This window comes from Sus scrofa, chromosome 14, assembly GCF_054392235.1.
Source record: "Sus scrofa isolate SSC_HxYL_T2T_F1_AM1 chromosome 14, Sscrofa_HxYL_maternal_Yorkshire_Landrace_v2.0, whole genome shotgun sequence".
NCBI classification, from domain to species: Eukaryota; Metazoa; Chordata; class Mammalia; order Artiodactyla; family Suidae; genus Sus; species Sus scrofa.
The window spans coordinates 29,652,286-29,669,396 of NC_139396.1; the positions used below are offsets into that span (position 1 = coordinate 29,652,286).

At 41.2% G+C, this 17,111-nt stretch overlaps 1 protein-coding gene and 1 long non-coding RNA gene across 19 annotated transcripts in view; one reads left to right on the plus strand and one right to left on the minus strand.

The window, feature by feature from the left end:
* Positions 1 to 11,720, plus strand: part of ADAM28 (ADAM metallopeptidase domain 28) — a 64,837-nt gene extending 53,117 nt beyond the window's left edge. For 2 of the 13 annotated variants that reach the window (XM_084997720.1, XM_005670434.4), the window contains exons 16-23: positions 1,744 to 1,903; positions 3,519 to 3,599; positions 3,923 to 4,001; positions 6,075 to 6,183; positions 7,374 to 7,452; positions 9,562 to 9,624; positions 10,630 to 10,692; positions 11,540 to 11,720. In XM_084997720.1, the coding sequence (XP_084853846.1) occupies positions 1,744 to 1,903; positions 3,519 to 3,599; positions 3,923 to 4,001; positions 6,075 to 6,183; positions 7,374 to 7,452; positions 9,562 to 9,624; positions 10,630 to 10,692; positions 11,540 to 11,560 (655 nt within the window). In that variant the 3' untranslated portion in view covers positions 11,561 to 11,720. Of the gene's footprint in view, positions 1 to 1,743; positions 1,904 to 3,518; positions 3,600 to 3,922; positions 4,006 to 6,074; positions 6,184 to 7,373; positions 7,453 to 9,561; positions 9,625 to 10,629; positions 10,693 to 11,539 lie in introns of all 13 variants that reach the window. The other 11 variants (XR_307326.4, XR_014828384.1, XR_014828383.1 and 8 more) reach the window with 11 other exon arrangements.
* Positions 1 to 17,111, minus strand: part of LOC146396455 (uncharacterized) — a 548,277-nt gene that overhangs the window by 50,414 nt on the left and 480,752 nt on the right. The window contains exon 7 of one of the 6 annotated variants that reach the window (XR_014828390.1): positions 14,707 to 16,456. The exons of 3 other annotated variants lie outside the window; for them this stretch is intronic. This is a non-coding gene — a long non-coding RNA (uncharacterized LOC146396455). Of the gene's footprint in view, positions 1 to 14,706; positions 16,457 to 17,111 lie in introns of those variants that run through there. 2 more of the 6 variants (XR_014828386.1, XR_014828387.1) reach the window with 2 other exon arrangements.

Consider the following 17,111-nt stretch of genomic DNA (forward strand, 5'->3'; position numbering starts at 1 on the left):
CTGCATGATAAATGTTACTAAACAAACCATATTTTGGACATAAGGTTATCTTTTGGGGAGTCTGAGCCTGAAAGACAATCATACCCTGTGGCTTCTCCTTTACAAGAATCAGGGCTAATTCAAGGCAGGTCATTTTTCTTTCTCTTTTTCTTCTTTTCTAAGAGTGAGTCATAGCAAGCCTGGATGCTTTCTCGTGGGCCTCCTGGAATGCTTCTCCTGGAGAAAGCTAGTCACCTTGAAAGATGTCTGGAAATCTGAGACTGCTGTATTGGAGGAAGTCCAAGTTAGCCACATAGAAATCCATCTATATAAAGAGATGACCAACCTGTACCCCAAGCAGGGGACTAGACATAAAAAGGAAGAAGATTTGTCAGGAAGTTGTAGGCTGATGTGTTGCACAGTAACAGTAATTTTGACATGCAGAAGTTCCCAGGCCATGGATTGAACCTGCATCATAGAAGTGACTGGAGCCACAGCAGTGACAACATTGGATCCTTAACTACTAAGCCACCAGGGAACTGCTTTCAGTCACTTGTCTTTGGCTTTCCTATGCTACAGCAGGAAGTAAGCCTGGAATTCCCAGCATCCTAGAGCCTTCCTTATCGGGCTCTACCCACATGAGTCAAGGAAAGCACTCTCATGCCTTTCTCCTCTCCTCAATCCTATTTTCTAAATGCCACCAGAAACATCAGGAGAATCAGATTCTACCACTCTCAGACTAGTTTTTCACAGCTTTCCTCTGAGTCTGCATGAAGCAATAGATTTCACTTTTATTGGTGTTGATTTTATTCCCTTTGGTAGTGAATGCAAGGCTTTAGTGAGTGCTGAACAGTTTCTTCTGAATCTGCCGGGAGAGAGTTCTTTGTTAACCCCCCATGATGCCTTGGGGTGTCAACCAAGGCTCAGCTGACACAATTATTGCTGAGAGAATTATTCTCTTGCCATTCATGACAAATGAGGACCCTTAGCTGAACCAAGATGGAAACCAATAGCCTCGGTACTCTCCATGATGTTAGAAAGCCGTCTTCCTAATGTCTTCCTGCTCAGCATCCATATGATCTCCTTTCCCAAATGTTTCTCTTGGTCTGAGATGGATTCTCCAGCTCCAACTATCACATCCCAATGAGCAAAAAGGATAAAAAAGTTGAAGAGAGGACATATACTCTCATGGAAGGCCACCTTCAAGAATCTGCCATTAAGATTCTGTTTCCTTCCCATGGGCTGGCAATTTAGACCACTGGCCAAAACTGGGGAATCTGGGAAAAGTGAGAATGTTTTTGAGCGACAGTGTGCCTGGCTAACATTCAGTGGTTCTATTACTGAAGAGGAAAACTCATATAAAGGAGAATGAGGAGTCTCTGTCACAGGGAGAAATATTGCTAGTTATTTATTTTTTTTCTTTTCAAGGCTGCACATGTGACATATAGGAGTTCCCAGGCTAGGGATGGAATTGGAGCTGTAGCTGCTGGCCTGCACCATAGCCACAGCAACATGGGATCTGAGCTACATCTGCGACCTATATACCACAGCTCACAGCAATACTGGATCCTTAACCCACTGAGAAGGCCAGGGATCGAACTCTTGCATCCTCATGGATACCAGTTGGTTTCTTTACAGCTGAGCCATGATGGGAACTCCCTTACTTGTTAAATATTGATAGTCAGGGAGGTGATTTACATTTGTATAAAAACTTCATTTTGGATCCTGGTATTTCAAATGCTGCAAATTTTGGCTTTTTCCCAGTGATGTTATGTGTGGGAAGTTGTTCTGTCAAGGCGGGTCGGAATATCTGCCCTGGAGAGGACGTATAGTAACTTTCCTGACATGTAAAGCATTTGAACCTGAAGTCATAGGTGAAGAAGTAGGCATGGTAGCCAATGGCACCAAGTGTGGAAATAAGAAGGTAAGTGGAAATTGTGGCTTTTACTCAAATGCTCTTTTGTTTTGTTTGGTTTGGTTTGCTTCGCAGGACCTCCTGGTGTTTCATGGAGCACAGTGTTGAAAGCGATGCTAATGCTGTTCACCCATGCCTGCCTGCATTCTTCCCTGCAATGTTATTTAATATGTACATTTTTTTTTTTTCTGCAAGCAAGCAAAGTCTTCATTACAGGAAAGCAAACAACTCCCAGGACAGCTGGGAGAAGGAAGAAGAGTCCCCCTCTCTATTGTTCTTATAGGGGTTTTTATCCCTTAAGATGGGGGTTACCAACATGGGGTTCAGAAAGATGTGGTTTTCTCCCATTGGCCTTGCTCAGTTACCTCTATCAGTCCTTGTCCAATAGGGGTCTTAGGGGTGGAAATGTCTTGTAAGTCTCATGGTTTCTTTGCCCTTCTCTTCCCGTAAACTGAGTCACAGGGGCTAGAGATTAATGTCCATCTGGGCTTAGGTACCCTCCTCGTAAAGAAGGCCTGTGGTAATATGCACCTATCATGTGCTTAGCACTAGGTTGTTAAATTTAGGTAAATTTTGTTGCCCTCAAATTGGTAGTTTCTCAATAAAATGAGAGTCTCTCTGATAATAATAAAGAGAATGATAACAGTACTATTTACTTTTACATAAATGATATTTATGTTAATATTGGAGATGATGTGACATTAATTTGTTTTCCGTAATGTTGTTGTTTGGAATGGGTACTTTTTTTTTTTTTTTTTGCCATTTCTTGGGCCGCTCCCATGGCATATGGAGGTTCCCAGGCTTGGGGTCGAATTGGAGCTGTAGCCACTGGCCTACACCAGAGCCACAGCAATGCGGGATCTGAGCCGTGTCTGCAACCTACACCACAGCTCACGGCAATGCCGGATCCTTAACCCACTGAGCAAGGTCAGGGATTGAACCCTCAACCTCATGGTTCCTAGTCGGATTCGTTAACCACTGAGCCACAACGGGAACTCCAGAAATGGGTACTTTTTATTGTATTTATATTTGCAATTGTTTTTGCAATGCTTAGTTCAACGCTAAATATCAATTTTAAGAGTTGAACTCGAGAGGTGGAGTAAGGGAATGACCCATGAGGAATGACGTGAAGGAAAGAAACCTATAAAGAGGAGTTCCTAAACATTTTTTTTTTTTTTTTTTTTTTTGTCTTTTAGGGCTGCACCCAGGGCATATGGAAGTTCCCAGGCTAAGGATCAAATTGGAGCTGTAGCCACTGGCTTGCACCAGACCCCCAGCAACATGGGATCCGAGGTGCGTCTGCGACCTACAGCACAGTTCACAGCAATGCTGGATCCTTAACCCACTGAGCAAGGCCAGGGATTGAACCCACAACCTCATGATTCCTAGTCAGATTTGTTTCTGCTGCACCACGATGGGAACTCCATAAACATTTTATTATAAAACTTATCTAGATTCCATCTTCTTATTTTCCAAAGAACGCCATGATTTCCCTGATAAAAAAGTAAGTTTGATAACCACAAAAGTAGCCAAAAATACAAGACTAAATCTCAGAATCAACAACTGGCAGAGCTGAAACCATTGGACATGAATGCCAACTTCCAGTTTTTCACGTCACTTTCAGGTTTGCATTAATGCAGAATGTGTGGACATGGAAAGAGTTTACAAATCAGCCAATTGCTCCTATAAGTGCAAAGGACACGCAGTAAGTTTTGACCACGTTTCCCCAAGCTTGCTGAATCCTGTGTCATTTTAGGTCTGTTTTGATGATGGTCAAGTAACATTTCAGTGTTGAATGATGACTATTATTCAGTTTCTCCAACTCTGGTAGTTTGATGCAATGATCAGTTCCTTCAAAGAACCTGGTACCAAAATCCCTGTTACCGATTCATCCATTATGTAGACAGTCAAGGGGCTGCAGAGCAAGGGTTATTGTTTTTTTTCAGAATGGAGTTAGTTATGGATGAATAGGCCTTTGGGTTGGAGGTCAGTCCAGCAAGCAAATTGACAGGATCGTCGCTCCTTTAGGTGTGTGACCACGAGCTCCAGTGTCAGTGTAAAGAAGGATGGGCCCCTCCCAACTGCGATGATGTCTCCGCGGTTTTCAGTAGGTAACAGTACACTTTAACCTGAGAATATTACTCTCCTCTTCCAAGCTTTGATTTTATATTATGCAATATTTCATTGTCTTATTTTCTTTCCTCTTGGAATTCCTGTCCTGTAGATATCGAACCCATGATATTAATCTCCAGTCTGTCTTCAGCAATTTTTTAATCACATGTTCCACATGCTTAGGTTTTTCTGCTACCCACAAAAAGATTTCTTGAAATTTTATATTTGCAATTGGAGCTTAATTTCCTGAATTTTCTTGCCTTATGATTGTTCTATTTTCACAGCAGCCTTGACTTAATGTATTCTAGCCACAACAGCCTGGTAAAACTCTCGGAGAATATGACTTCCATTATTCTTGTGGGTTCAATTTAAATTTCTCTCTGTCTTTTTTTTTTTTTTTTTTTTTTGCCTTTTCTAGGGCTGCTCCCACGGCATATGGAGATTCCCAGGCTAGGGCTCAAATCTGAGCTGTAGCCACCAGCCTATGCCACAGTCACAGCAATGCAGGATCCGAGCCGCATCTGCAACCTACACCACAGCTCACGGCAACGCCAGATCCTTAACCCACTGAGCGAGGCCAGGGATTGAACCCGCAATCTCATGGTTCCTAGTCGGATTCATTAAACACTGAGCCACCATAGGAACTCCAAATTTCTCTCTCTTTGGAGTTGGGTTGTTTTGTTTATTTACCCTGTCTCTTGTGTTGCATGGTACTGTTTCTCTTTAGGATGTACGATCCTTAGTTGAACGTGGGATTAGGCTGATTTGAATTACCTCACGAGGGTTTTCTTTGCATGTTTGTGTGCTTGTTGTACCCACCATTCCTCTCCTGATGGGCGATCTGGCTGTGAACTGGCTCAGTAGGCAGATCTTCCTACAGACCTTTGGGTGGGGAGCAGCCAGAGTGGAGATGCTCACCTCCAGTTGCCATGGTGAGGAGTACTTTGCCCTGAGGCGGTAGCTCTTCACTGCATCCACATCTTGTGAGAGCTGCTTTTCCTCCTATTGTTCTACAACCTCTAAGCCATTTGGCATAAATAAAATTATTAAATTTTAGCCACTGTGGTAGGTTAGTAGTGATAGCACTTTGGGGTTTAAATTTGCTCTTTAAAGCTAATAGTAGTAATAAAAAAAGCAACTTTTTTTTTTCAGCCATTTGGATTTTCTCTTATGGGAAGTGTTTGTTCAAGCCATTTTTGTTTATTTTTCTATTAGGTTATTTCCGCTGAACTCTTAGTAACTTGTATAATTACTTAGAAATTAGTAACTTCTCTTATATTCTTGATAGGAGCTATGTTTCAGCTATGTATGCTGCAAATAACTTCCTTCATTCTGTTTTCTCACTCTTGGTGGTGCCGCGTGATTAAAGAATCTCTTCATTGTAACATAGTCAATTTGTTTACCACTTCCCTGATGATTAGTTGTGTGTGTGTGTGTGTGTGTGTGTGTGTGTGTGTGTGTGTGTGTGTGTCCTGTTTAAGGAAATTTTTCCTGTCCTGAAGTTATGAACATTTAGCCATATATTATCTTCTACAAAGCATTATTGTAGGCATTCCTGTGTGGCTTAGTGGGTTGAGTCAGTGTTGTCACTGAAGTGGCCTTGGGCCACTGCTGTGGTGCAGGTTGGATCCCTGGCCCAGGAACTTCTGCATGGTGTGGGTGCTCCCTCCCCCGCAAATTAACAAACATTATTGTATTCCAGGGCTGAATTTTAAACAGTCTCTCTCCTGTTCTGCTATGCTCCTTACTTTCTAATCTTTCCAATCTCCCAGCCCTTTGTTTTCAATTTATTGCAAACATCATCCCTTCTAAGAATTTTTGGTAGGCTAATGCTTCATGTATCCTACATGAAATGTTTTAAATAGATTTCCTCTCTCCAACTAATATTAGAATAACCATTATCAAGATAACATTTTCATTTTACTGGCTGTGGGAGATTTTCCAGGGAATGCATGTTCTTTGGGGAAAGGGTAGATGGACTCTGTGATAAATTAAGATATAAGGACCAGGCGACGTATACTTGTGACGTTCTCACACTCTCACGAGGCTTGGGTTTTCTTTGCTGCAGACTTCTCCATTGTGGTTGGGGTGCTGTTCCCTGTGGCCATCATATTGGTGGTGGTTGCTATAGTAATTCGATACAAGAGCCCGAGAGGAAAGCAGAAGAAAGTCCTGAGGTAGTTTTTGTTTTTGTTTTTGTGTTAATCTTGCTTTGGGGACTTGTAGCCTCTGATGCACTTGAAGTACAAGGATATGACTCAGACTGTCTAATTTTAGTTTACTTCAAAGACTCAGAAATAAGTACAGATACATTTTTCTTGGACCAGAGGCTGGGTATTTCTTTTATTGGGAAATCCTTTAAAATAAGACATGTTTTTTTTTTTCTGTTAATCACTGTTTAATAATAAGAACCTTCATATGCAATATGCAAATACAGTATCCAAAATTTATTGATCACTACCTTTTTTTTTTTTGGTCTTTTTAGGGCTGCACCTGTGGCATGTGGAGGTTCCCAGGCTAGGGGTCGTATCAGAGCTGCAGCTGCTGGCCTACACCCCAGCCACAGCAATGCCGGATCTGAGCCACATCTGTGATCTACACCACAACTCACAGCAATGCTGGGTCCTTTAACCCACTGAGTGAGGCCAGGGATCGAACCCATGTCCTTGTTGATACTAGTTGGGTTTGTTATTGCTGAGCCATGAAGGGAACTCCTGATCCCTATCTTTATGACAAGCACTACAGTCCTTTAACATATATTATGTCATTTAATGTTGATAAGAACATTTACTCTTCACAAGGAAATAATAGTAAGAACCACTATCTCCATTTTACAGATGTAAAGGTGTTATATATTCATCCTTACAGTGATCTTGGAAGGTCAGGCAGTTCACATTTTGACTGATGTGGAAACAGAAGTTCAGGGAAGTTAACAAACATGTTTGTCGTCTTATAAATTGAATAGTGGAATCAGAATTTGCACCTCCCTCAGTCAATCTTTCAAACATAATCTTCATACTACAGGACCTTTCTAGAATTTTTAAAGACTCACTTATTTACCCAGAATGGGCTTTTAATAAATACTGAATGAATAATATAACATTTTAATTAAAGGTCATCATCTAGCTAAACCCCATCATTATTAGGAATCAGGGCGCAGTAGAGGATGGAAAAGAAACTCAGTGGCGGCGATTATGAGTTACAGGGCAAGGAAAACCTGCATACTGTTCTAGGGAGCCCATGAAAACCCTGTCCATTACCACAGATGACACAACGGGCCAAGGAAAGTAGTAGATCATTCCTGAGTCTCTCCCCTCATGGCCAAGGAACTGCCAAGTCAATCTGTATGGTTTTCTTTCACATACAGGCCACTGTCTGCCATTGGCATCGGGCCACATAGACAGAAGAGGAAACTGCAGACGGAGAAGGCTGTTCAACCCCAGGAGGTGAACCACAGTCTGTACTGTGTTTGCTAGTGGGTCCTAGTTTGTGATTCTCTCACTCTCTTGTGCTGACCTCGTTGTCATTTCTACTCGGCTGCGTTCTCCAAATCCACCTCACGAGTTAGTGTACAGCAGGGATTGGGGGCTCGATAACTACACATTCAGAAAGTTCGCCTTTGCCTTTTGTTGAATGCATAAGAGTCTCCCCCAAATGCAGAGGCTGTTTACCTGGGAATCACAAAATGCAGAGAATAAAGAGAGTGAGGGGGCAGAAGCCAGCTCTCTCTCTCTCTCTATGTGATTCTGGGTTGATTCCTTGCTCCTTTTGCAAATATCCCAATAATGACAATAATTGGCATACTTGTATGACAATACATGTAATACGTAGACCACTTAATGCCCTAGCTCTGTCCTGCAAGTTTAGAAATTTTAGCAGAAGTTGCTTAATGACATTGGTAATAATGTTTTTGATTAAAATAATGATTTGCTGGAAACTCCATGATTTTCCATTCCACCGTCTTTTGGTGTTCTCTTAGTTCTGATCTCTCATGATCAGAAAGAACTGTTGATTTCGAAGCTTAAATTAGGAAACTGGTCATTTCATTTAAAAAAATGTATTTTGGGAGTTCCCCTTGTGGCTTAGCAGGTTATGAACCTGACTAGTATCCGTGAGGATGTGAGTTCAATGGCTATGGTGTGGGCTGGCAGCTATAGCTCTGATTGAACTCCTAGCTCGGGAACTTACGTATGCAGCAGGTGTGGCCCCCTAAAAAAATATATTTATTTGTGTTGAATGAAAAATTCTTTAAATTCTATAGTGCTTGACAATTTCCATACATTTCACATATGTGATTTTTTTTTTTTTTAGCCGTGCCTGCTGCATGTGGAAGTTCCAGGACCAGTGATCGAACCAGAGCCACAGCAGTGTACTGAGCCATAGCAGTGACACCAGATCCTTAACCTGCTGCACCACCAGGGAACTCCCATAATCCCTTTAAAAAATTTTTTGTTTTGTTTTGTTTTGTTTTTTGTCTTTTTGTCTTTTTTTTGTTGTTGTTGTTGTTGCTATTTCTTGGGCCGCTCCCATGGCATATGGAGGTTCCCAGGCTTGGGGTCGAATTGGAGCTGTAGCCACTGGCCTACACCAGAGCCATAGCAATGCGGGATCCGAGCCGTGTCTGCAACCTACACCACAGCTCACGGCAACGCCGGATCGTTAACCCACTGAGCAAGGGCAGGGACCGAACCCACAACCTCATGGTTCCTAGTCGGATTCGTTAACCACTGCGCCACGACGGGAACTCCCTGTTTTGTTTTAGATGAAGTTTCATGCACCTGGTTTGCCAGTAGGGGGCAGTGAGCTTCCAGCTTCCCTTGTGAGTTGGCAGCTTCTCTTCACCATCCCTTCTTATCCTAGGAAATGCTAGTGAAAAACAGAATCCCCAGTGCCCAATTTATTTCTGCAAGAGAATGTTGCAATCTATGTGGCTATTCGTATAAAGTAGAGATTCCTCTGCAAAACTTTTTGAAAATACAGAATGTTGAGTTTGCCTTTCCGTTAGACTACTGAATTTAACTCTTCAACCCGAATTACTGGGCCTGGAAAGCTGGTAAGTCATTAAAGAAGAGGGCCAATCAGCTTCATTAGAGTGCCATCTTCATCATCTGCCTGTTGCTTTTGAGCTTATTTCTGAATTGTATCATGCACACCTTAGGGAAAGCAGTTCAATTTACAGGTTCAGATTATTCTTGCTTCTCTGTTTCTGAAAATGATTTAAGTCTTTCCCTTAAGCACATCTGTTTTCAAGGCCCAGTGTTTTGTTTTGTTTCTTGCTCTTTAGGGACACACCCATGGCATATGGAATTTCCCAGGCTAGGGATCGAATAGGAGCTGTAGCTCCCAGCCTATACCACAGCCATAGCAATGTGGGATCTGAGCTGCATCTGCGACCTACACCACTGCTCATGGCAACTCCAGATCCCCAACCCACTGAGCAAGGTCAGGGATTGAACCCACATCCTCCTGGATACTAGTTGGATTCATTTCTGCTGCGTCACAACAGGAACGCCAAGGCACCATGTTTTAATTCATTTTTTTCACCTTCTTACTAGCTAATTACAAGGCCAGATTTTCCACCACCTCCAATTCCTACATCTGTGTCATCCTCTTTCCTCGTAAGTATCAGACGGTCAGTGGTGATTTTTTAAATGTCTCTTGTGTGAATGATGTCTCCAAATGTACGGGTTTTCATTTAGGATATGCCAAGCTAACCTGAGATAGCACCGTCCATGGGAAAATCTGAGAAAACGAGGCCTACTCACTGTCTACAAATTAGTATGGGTATTGATTTTTTAGTGTGAAAAATAGCTCTATGGTTATGTGGGTATATAATTGGTTACATAATTGTCAAAAACTGACACACCATCCTGCTGTGGGAGCTAAACTGTCTCCTTCCAAGGGTAGTTTCTACATGCTCATTTTGGAGGATATAAAATTATATTATAAATTATATTTTACTTGTTTATTCTGGATCAAACAAAGCCTACTTTAGTCACAGTTTTCTAGAGGAGGTAGGGTATGAAAAAACAGACCACATAAAGGCAAACCCAGAGGAAAAGCCAGGCACTCAGGGAGCAGAAGGTGGTCATTTGCTCAAGGGGTTCCTGAGCCTGTTCCTTCACACTTGATACTCTGCTGTGAGTAAATGAGAAAGCACTAAAGTTTAAGGTATTTTTTTTCGATAATGTTTACATTTCTGCTGGGAAAAGAAGTCAGACATATAGGGAATTATACATATATAACTCCTCATATATTATTTGTGCCAAAGCAGATGAGAAGAGTACGATGAGGGGAAGAGGAATGGGTGTGACTGCTAAAGTAAGAGGAAGATCCACTGACTGAGGACCTGGGATATGTACTGGTCCCTGAGAGCTCAACATAAGCGATGAGGGAGTTCCCTGGTGGCCGAGTGGTTAAGGAACCAGTGTTGTCATGGCTGTGGCTTGGGTTTGATCCCTGGCCCAGGGACTTCCACATGCCATGGGAGCAGCAATAAAAAAAGAGAGAGAGAAGAGATGAGGAGGTCAGGAAAGATTTAAATGAGGAAGTAAGTATAGCAGCTAATATGGTAATTGCATAGCATCTTTAGTGACTTACCATTACTTTTGTCCCTATTATAGCATAAAGACACAAAAGGACTTTCCCCCACAGTTTTCCAGGATAAGCTGATGTCTACACCTAAGGTATGAGAACTATGGCCAAACTATTATCATGCTGTCTCCCTCCTAGGATCAAGGGCAGAAGTTCTAACCACGTCTTCCTAGATGTTCGCTGAGGACAGTAACTCAGGGAGTGTGGGATGACTCCCTCCTATACCTGCATCTAGTATATGTCTTCCTTCTGAGTTTGGACCATAACCAAAGAGAGAGATGTAAGATCACTAGAAAGGGATGATGACCCCGGTGTTCTTCTTTTTCTCAGAAATGTTACCCAGGGAATGTGAGATGGGGAAAGTTCCCCACAGGAAAATCCCTCAGCATCGCATAACCCTTCTCCTCATCCCCTATCCTAAGTAGCCTGATGGGTATTTGGATCCTAGTGGGATTTTTTTTCTCCTTCTTTTCCTCCTTCAATGTGAGGTCTCAAATAATCCATAAAATAGAACATGTGACTACAAAGAATACATTTTAATTTCTTAATAGTTCAAGGGTATAGAATAGGAAAAGTTTAGGAGTTCCCGTTGTGGCTCAGTAGTTAACGAATCTGACTAGGAACCATGAGGTTGTGAGTTCGATCCCTGGCCCTGCTCGGTGGGTTAAGGATCCAGTGTTGCCATGAGCTGTGGTGTTGCCCTGGCCCTGCTCCGTGGTGTTGCTGTGAGCTGTGGTGTAGGTTGCAGACACGGCTCGGATCTGGTGTTGCTATGGCTCTGGTGTAAGCTGGTGACTATAGCTCAGATTAGACCCTTAGCCTGGGAACCTTCATATGCCTCGAACGCGGCCCTAGAAAAAGACAAAAAAAAAAAAGGAAAAGTCCATTATTTAAGGGTTTTTTTGTTTGTTTGTTTGTTTTGTTTTGTTTTGTTTTTAGGTCTCCAATCCAAAAGTCTGAAGGAACCGCCAAGCAAGGATTGTTGGGTAAATGACTGGACAATCTGGATAGAGAGACATATACTCACTTTCTCATTATTATTTGCTCTTGAGCCACATGAAAGTTACGATTTTGTGATTCATGTTCTACATTGAAGAGATTAAACAAAACTTTGAAGAGAGACATACTCCGTGGTCATCTTTGTATGAATTAAAAATTTCTATTCTCTATATCCATGGGAAAGAAGATGGCTCTAAAAAACAGCTAAGAAGCTGAACTCTCTAATTAGGGGACTTTCCTAGCCTCCCCGCCACCTTTACCCATCCCCTTTATTTTACTATGGTGTTAACTAACATTTGTTAAAGGATTTTGAGCACCTTGATTTTCTCATTCCGTGGGAATTAATTCATCCTCGAATGAAAACAAAAAATAAGAGATCACAGGAAACTGGGAGGGATGGAAGAAAATTTACATTCATTGTTAGATAACTGGCAACATCTTTTCTGTTGTTGTTGTCTTTTGGGGGCCGCACCCATGGCAGATGGAAGTTCCCAGGCTAGGGGTCAAATCAGAGCTGTAGCCACTGACCTACACTAAGCCACAGCAACGACAGATCCTAGCTGCATCTGTGACCTACACCATAGCTTGTGGCAACCCCAGGTCCTTAACCCATTGAACAAGGCCAGGGATTGAATCCACATCCTCATGGATACAGTTGGGTTCTTGATCCACTGAGCCACAACTGGAACTCCCTGACAACATCTTGTTGTTTTAACTGTGAACTCGTCGAATTAGAACTCTCAGTTTTGACAAAAATTACATAAACTATCTCTGGTGTGTATGACATCTTTTTCCCACACTATCTTCTGCAATCCTTATTGGCTGTGTCATTTGAAGTTCACTACAATTGATTATGACTTTATTAATTAAAATTTTTATAGAAACTTGTATAATTCAATTACTGGCAAGCTTAAAGTGAACATCATTTTCTAGAAAAAGTTTTAGTTAAATAAATTAATAATGTAAACCAGAGGTTCTTAACTGCAGGATGTGCAGGATGTGCCTAGACTGCAGATTTATTTTATTTGGCCTGAATGATTTTGGCCACAAAGTATTTTAATAATGTTTTGAATTTATTGCCAGTGTTTAAAAATTGGGAGATCTTGTGTAAACGTCCAGATCCCTAGCATTTTTAAAGTAATCAAATTGTCAACACCAGAGTTACGTTGCCCACAGCAACCATCAGCTTAGTTGACTGATGGAACAAACATTGTAGGTTGCCTACCAGAAACCCCCTTCTTCCTTTTCAGAACCCCAGTTTGGTTCGGTTTTCCATATGGTAGAAAAGGCAATCCTAACTCTATCTCCTGCATACATTTCTGCCACTCTAAGTCAATCATGATGATCTTATTTCCCTTACCAGGGGTTGATTTGGAGGCGAGCATATACACTCCCCCTACAATGTGACAAGATAAGAGATATGTTGGAGAGTTTCTAGGAAAGGTCCTTGTCCTTTGTAACCATGAGGATATCCTATCTTGTATTTTTGAAGCCATGTTGCGATCATGAGGGCAAAGCTGATAATCCAGAGTAAGAGCAGAACGATAAAAAGAATAAAACCTGGTCTCTTAATGATGTCATGAACTAATTAATAATTGCTGGAGTCACAGTGGACTTTCTTGGGACTTCCTATTTTGTGATCAATAAAATTTCCTAAGCCATTTTGAGTTAGATTCGCTCTTACTTGCAGCAGAAGTCATCGTAACTAAGGAAGTATAATTAGCTGCTTCCATTATTGGAGTACATGCTTTCCACTTCATTATCACCACTATGTATTGCTTCTAGAAAAAGACCTTTGCTTGCCAGTGACAACTTTAGACATTGCTTAGCAGTTAGCCCTGGGCCGTCTGCTATGCTGCTCAACACTAATACAATACTATTATCATTATGCTAAATAAGTCATATTGTTGTGGAAACAAAATCCCTAAGCAGAAGAAAATTATTGTATGTAATTTACTATGAAAGCATCTCCTCGTTAAAATTTTACTCCTTTCTCTCTCACACCTAGTGATGAAGTCCATTCTCTTTTTTATTCTAAAATAACATTTTTAAAATGTATTGTGGTAAGAACATTTGACATGACATCTGCCCTCTTAACAGATGGGGGAACTGGAGAAAGTCAAGAGAAAATTTAACTGAAATGCACAGAAAAGAAAAGAATAAGAAAAAGTAAAACAACAAAAGTTATGTGGGAGAGGTATACAACACACATGGATAAAAGAAGAGACAGTCCCCCTGGCTCTGCCATTAACAAGCTTTTTAGACTCAGTAAATAAACTGAACTTTCTGGGCATCCGTACATTTCCTCACCTACGAAATACAGTTAACAATTCATGAATTGCCAATTTCCAAAGAGAATTTTCTAAGAAATGTGTAAAGGCAGTGTGAAAACATAAAAAGAAAAAGAGAAGGGAGTTCCCATTGTGGCTCAGCGGTAATGAACCTGACTAGGATCCATGAGGATGCGGGTTTGATCCCTGGCCTCGCTCAGTGGGTTAAGGATCCAGCGTTGCTGTGAGCTGCGGTGTAGGTTGCAGACACAGCTCAGATCTGGCATTTCTGTGGCTGTGGCTGTGGCGTAGGCCGGCAGGGGCAGCTGCAGCTCTGTTTCGACCCCTAGCCTGGGAACCTCCATATGCTGCAGGTACGGCCCTAAAAAGCAAAACAAAACAAAAACAAAAACAAAAAAAGGAAAAGAGATCTTCATGGTCTACAAAGGTAGATAATATACATCCATCCAGGATCTACCTATAAGATGCCTCCATCCTTGGATTTGTCAGAAGTGAGCCCCACTCTCTACAGGCTACTGTTCACACACCTTTGAGCAAGAAGTAAGGCAGAGTTACTTATTTTTCACCCACACTTCACTGGTGAGCCTCTGTATTTCTTGGTGTTTTATTCTGCCTATTTAGAATTTGTCTCCATATCCTTATTTAGATTCCTCTCTTTTAGTAAGTCTAACTTAACTTCTGGGTTAAATCAAACACTGTCCTAGTGAACTGGAGCATGGGCTGCCATGTGCAATTACCCTGGATTGATATTTGGGGGAAAACAACAAGCACTGAATCCACAAAACTTTTAGAAAAAAATGGAATCACAACCGATTGTAAATTTGATGATTTTTTTTAAATTAGAATATCATAGGGTAATGACAAAAGTTCACATTCGTAGAGTACAATATGATTTACACAAGTTCGCATGTATGTGTGTGCATTTGTGTCTTCAATTAATCCTTATAAAAATCCTATGTAATGAAAAATTGTCCTGGAGCTCCCGTTGTGGCTCAGTGGAAACAAACCCAGGATCCACAAGGGTGTGGGTTTGATCCCTGGCCTCGGTCAATGGGTTGGGGATCTGGTGTTGCTGTGAGCTGTGGTGTAGGTCGCAGATGCGGCTCAGATCCCATCTTGCTGTGGCTGTGGTGTAGGCCAGCGGCTACAGGTCTGATTCGACCCTTAGCCTGGGAACTTCCATATGCCACACCTAAAAATACAAAAAAAAGAAAAATAAATTAAAAAAAAAAAAGAATCACTGTCCTCATTTTTACAGATGAGAAAACAGAGATAAAATGAGAACAGGTTATTTTTCCATAGATTGCACAGCTAGGAAGTGTTGAAATAGAGACTCAAACCCAACTAATTTAATTCCCAAATTTTTAGTTCCTTATACACACCATAATGCAGCAAGATTATTTTGCACAGAAAGGCACATTTAACATTATAATACCAAGAATGAACATTCCAATGTATCTCCAGCTATAATTTCTTTTCTACAATGTTACCGATGAAAATTTATCTGATGTTGGATTCAAATCTTATGCCCCTTGGCAGTCCACTTCTGAAAATAATTTTTCTCCCCACTCTAGCCACTAATAATTAGCGCAGAGCCTGGAAAATGGTTAAGTTCTCATAAAGTCCCTAACAAAAGTCTTCCATTGAGATTCTGGATTTTAAATGCATTATGCAGAGTTCCCCTTGCGGCTCAGCAAAGTGAATCTGACTAGTATCCATGAGGATGCAGGTGGGATCCCCGGTCTCGTTCAGTGGGTTAAAGATCTGGCATTGCTGTGAGTTGTGGTGTAGGGCAGTGGCTACAGCTCCGATTCAACCCCTAGCCTGGGAACTTCCATATGCCATGGGTGCAGCCTTAAAAAGACAAATAAATTAAAAATGATAAAATGCATTATGCAACTTACACTTGCATAACTACTTATTTTTCTTTCTTTAATTCAAACATTTACAAAGTGCCAATTTACTATGTTGATACTGGGGATAAAAAGATTAACCTCTTTCCCTGCTGTCCAGGGACTCACAACCTCATTCTAGAACTGACATAAATAAATATAGAAAGAGTGTCATTGCTAAAATACCAGCACAAGGGAGCACAGGGGAAATGTTTGTCAAAGGAGAGCATGAGGCATTTCTCAGGGAGGTGCCGTTTAAACCTTAAATTATAGCAGGTTTGTCAGGCTTAAAAAAGAAACAAGAAGAAAGGGGCATTCTAGGAGATAATGAGATTCACCAATAGCATGTATGAAGTCCTGGTTCATCAGGTTTATTAAGGCTAAACTGAAATACAGAATTTAATTTATTCATTTTTAATGAGCACCTTTATATGCTTTATATGCTTTATATACACCCCTCTTCGTTAAATACACACACATTGTGCACACACAAATTGAAGAGGTTTCAAAAAGTGTAACAACAACCAAAAGAAACAGTTAAGACAATTAGAAAGAAAGAAGGTAAGAAAGTTCCAGAAACCATAAAGCCATCAGTAAGATGAGGTCGGTGGAATATAAAACGTACAGTCCTACATGTTTGATAAATATGAGCTCCAAGTTTTACTCCAAACTATCTGAAAACAAGAAAGTAAACAAACAAGAGAAGTAAACAGGATTGATAGATTTATAGCATCCATGAAGTAAAAGCAAACATACTGTCAACAAGGATAATAAAACTACATAAACAGCAAAACCAACCAACCAAATAAATAAAAATCAGGGGAAGAGCTCTTCCTACTTCGGAGAGTTTATATTGCAGGATGGCTCTTGGATCGAACTTGAGAACCTGACCTTGTCTTTTTCCTGGGCCCTTGCCCTGGTAAGCCCCCAGGTATTTCACATATACAGAGTCTTGGGCTGGTTGCCCTACCCTGTGCTCTGGTCACACCCAGTAGGAAAAGAACCCCAAAAGCGAACAAAGTATGGGTTCAATTTAGGTCACTGGCCCAGCCCTTTTACCAGTGACTTTTATCCATCACATGTCATAGTAATGGAAAAATTATTTCTAACTAAGCTGGATACTGTGCATTGAGAAACCAAATCATTGATCTTTTTCATACTAGTAACTCATGTCATCACTGAACAAATGAGATAGGTATTTTTAACCTGTTTTAAGCGTACTTAAAATTGGGAGTTCCCTCTGTGGCACAGTGGTTTAAGGATCCAACTGCAGCAGCTCAGTTCGCTGCAGAGACACAAGTTTGATCCCTAGTCCACTGCAATGGGTTA